This window comes from Pinus tabuliformis, chromosome 8, assembly GCF_031772625.1.
Source record: "Pinus tabuliformis cultivar Carrire ecotype Pingquan chromosome 8, CPIR1, whole genome shotgun sequence".
In the NCBI taxonomy this organism is placed as follows: domain Eukaryota; kingdom Viridiplantae; phylum Streptophyta; class Pinopsida; order Pinales; family Pinaceae; genus Pinus; species Pinus tabuliformis.
This window is the reverse complement of record NC_142294.1, coordinates 1,705,932,087-1,705,933,372: the sequence shown is the minus strand read 5'-3', so window position 1 is coordinate 1,705,933,372 and position 1,286 is coordinate 1,705,932,087. Positions and strand designations below refer to the sequence as shown.

Genomic DNA, 1,286 nt, shown 5'->3' with positions numbered 1-1,286 from the left:
TACAACTCTACAAATATTATAGTTAAAACGCAAGACTAGAATAACCAAGAAATCCTATAATTATGAAGATAAAATTACACTGCAAGCAAATTGTTCGGATTTCAAAATTACACTGCAAGCCCATTGTCCGGATTTCAAAATAAAGTGTTATAGTAACACTTTGTTCAAAGGTATAGACTTTGGATAAGATTTTAATAACGTTTTCAGAAAAACCTTATAAAGTGTTATAGTAACACTTTGTTCAAAGGTATAGACTTTGGATAAGATTTTAATAACGTTTTCAGAAAAACCTTAGCCGTCAAAAATACGTTCTGCATCCTTCCAAACACGTCATGCCTGACGGTCATTTAAAAAAGTTCAACGTATTTTACGGGCGAAATGGCCTCTGACGGGCAAAATGCCCGTCAAATTCCAACCCTGTATGTAACTCACACTTCAGGTTCAGCGTCCTATTGAGGTACCGATCGAGTAAAAAACATTGTGTTTGAAGCTGCTAGTCATCTTTGTACATCTCTGTAGTGATGGCGGTAATTACTGATCTTCCAAATGATCTTGTTCGACAGTGCTTGCTAAGAGTTCCCTACACCTCACACAGGAATCTCAAAGCTGTGTGTCGAAGGTGGAACGGTATGTTGAGGGATCCTAACTTTTATTCTGATAGAAAACTCTCTGGAAAGAGCAATCAACTTTTATGTTTTCATGAAATAAAAAAGCATCCTGATCTTGATGAGATAACATTGTATGACCCTGCGGAGGGCACTTGGGAAAGTTTACCTATCAGTATCCCTCACTGTGATAAAAAACTGGTTCTCATAGGTGGAGTGCATCCATCCAATCACAGAGAAATGAAGAGTATTTACATTTATGATTTTGTGTCCGCCAAATGGAGCCCCGGAGCTGACATTCCCAATCTCCGCTACTTATTTGCGTATGCCGCCTGTTCTTCTTCTGGACGTATCTACTTTGCCGGCGGGGTCGTCGAGCATGGCAACCACATGGCCACAGTATAAGCTTATGACGTGGAGGAGGATAAGTGGGAAGTTTTTCCTCCCATGAGCGTACCACGCATCAGTTGTGCGGGTGTTTGCAGGGAAGGAAAATTCATGGTATTAGGCAGATGGAACGGAGCCGAAGAGAGAAGTACAGAAGTTTTCGATCCGAGGGAGGGAAGGTGGACAAGGTTGGAAAATATGTGGAGTTTTGGAGGACGTTCAAGTTCGTTTGTGCCTTCTGTTTGCTCTGGGCAGTTGCATGCATTGTATAAAAAATGGGTGATGAAGTATGAG

The 1,286-nt window shown here is 41.0% G+C and overlaps 1 protein-coding gene across 1 annotated transcript; it reads left to right on the top strand.

The window, feature by feature from the left end:
- The first annotated feature begins 521 nt into the window (after positions 1 to 521).
- On the top strand, positions 522 to 1,010 carry LOC149242824 (F-box/kelch-repeat protein At1g80440-like). The gene has a single exon (XM_089371029.1). It carries the CDS (start codon positions 522 to 524, stop codon positions 1,008 to 1,010), a length of 489 nt encoding a protein of 162 aa, XP_089227155.1.
- Positions 1,011 to 1,286: the final 276 nt, after the last annotated feature.

Coding starts and splice junctions, on each gene's coding strand:
- LOC149242824 (XM_089371029.1), top strand. CDS start 522: ATGGCGGTAATTACTGATCTTCCAAATGATCTTGTTCGACAGTGCTTG.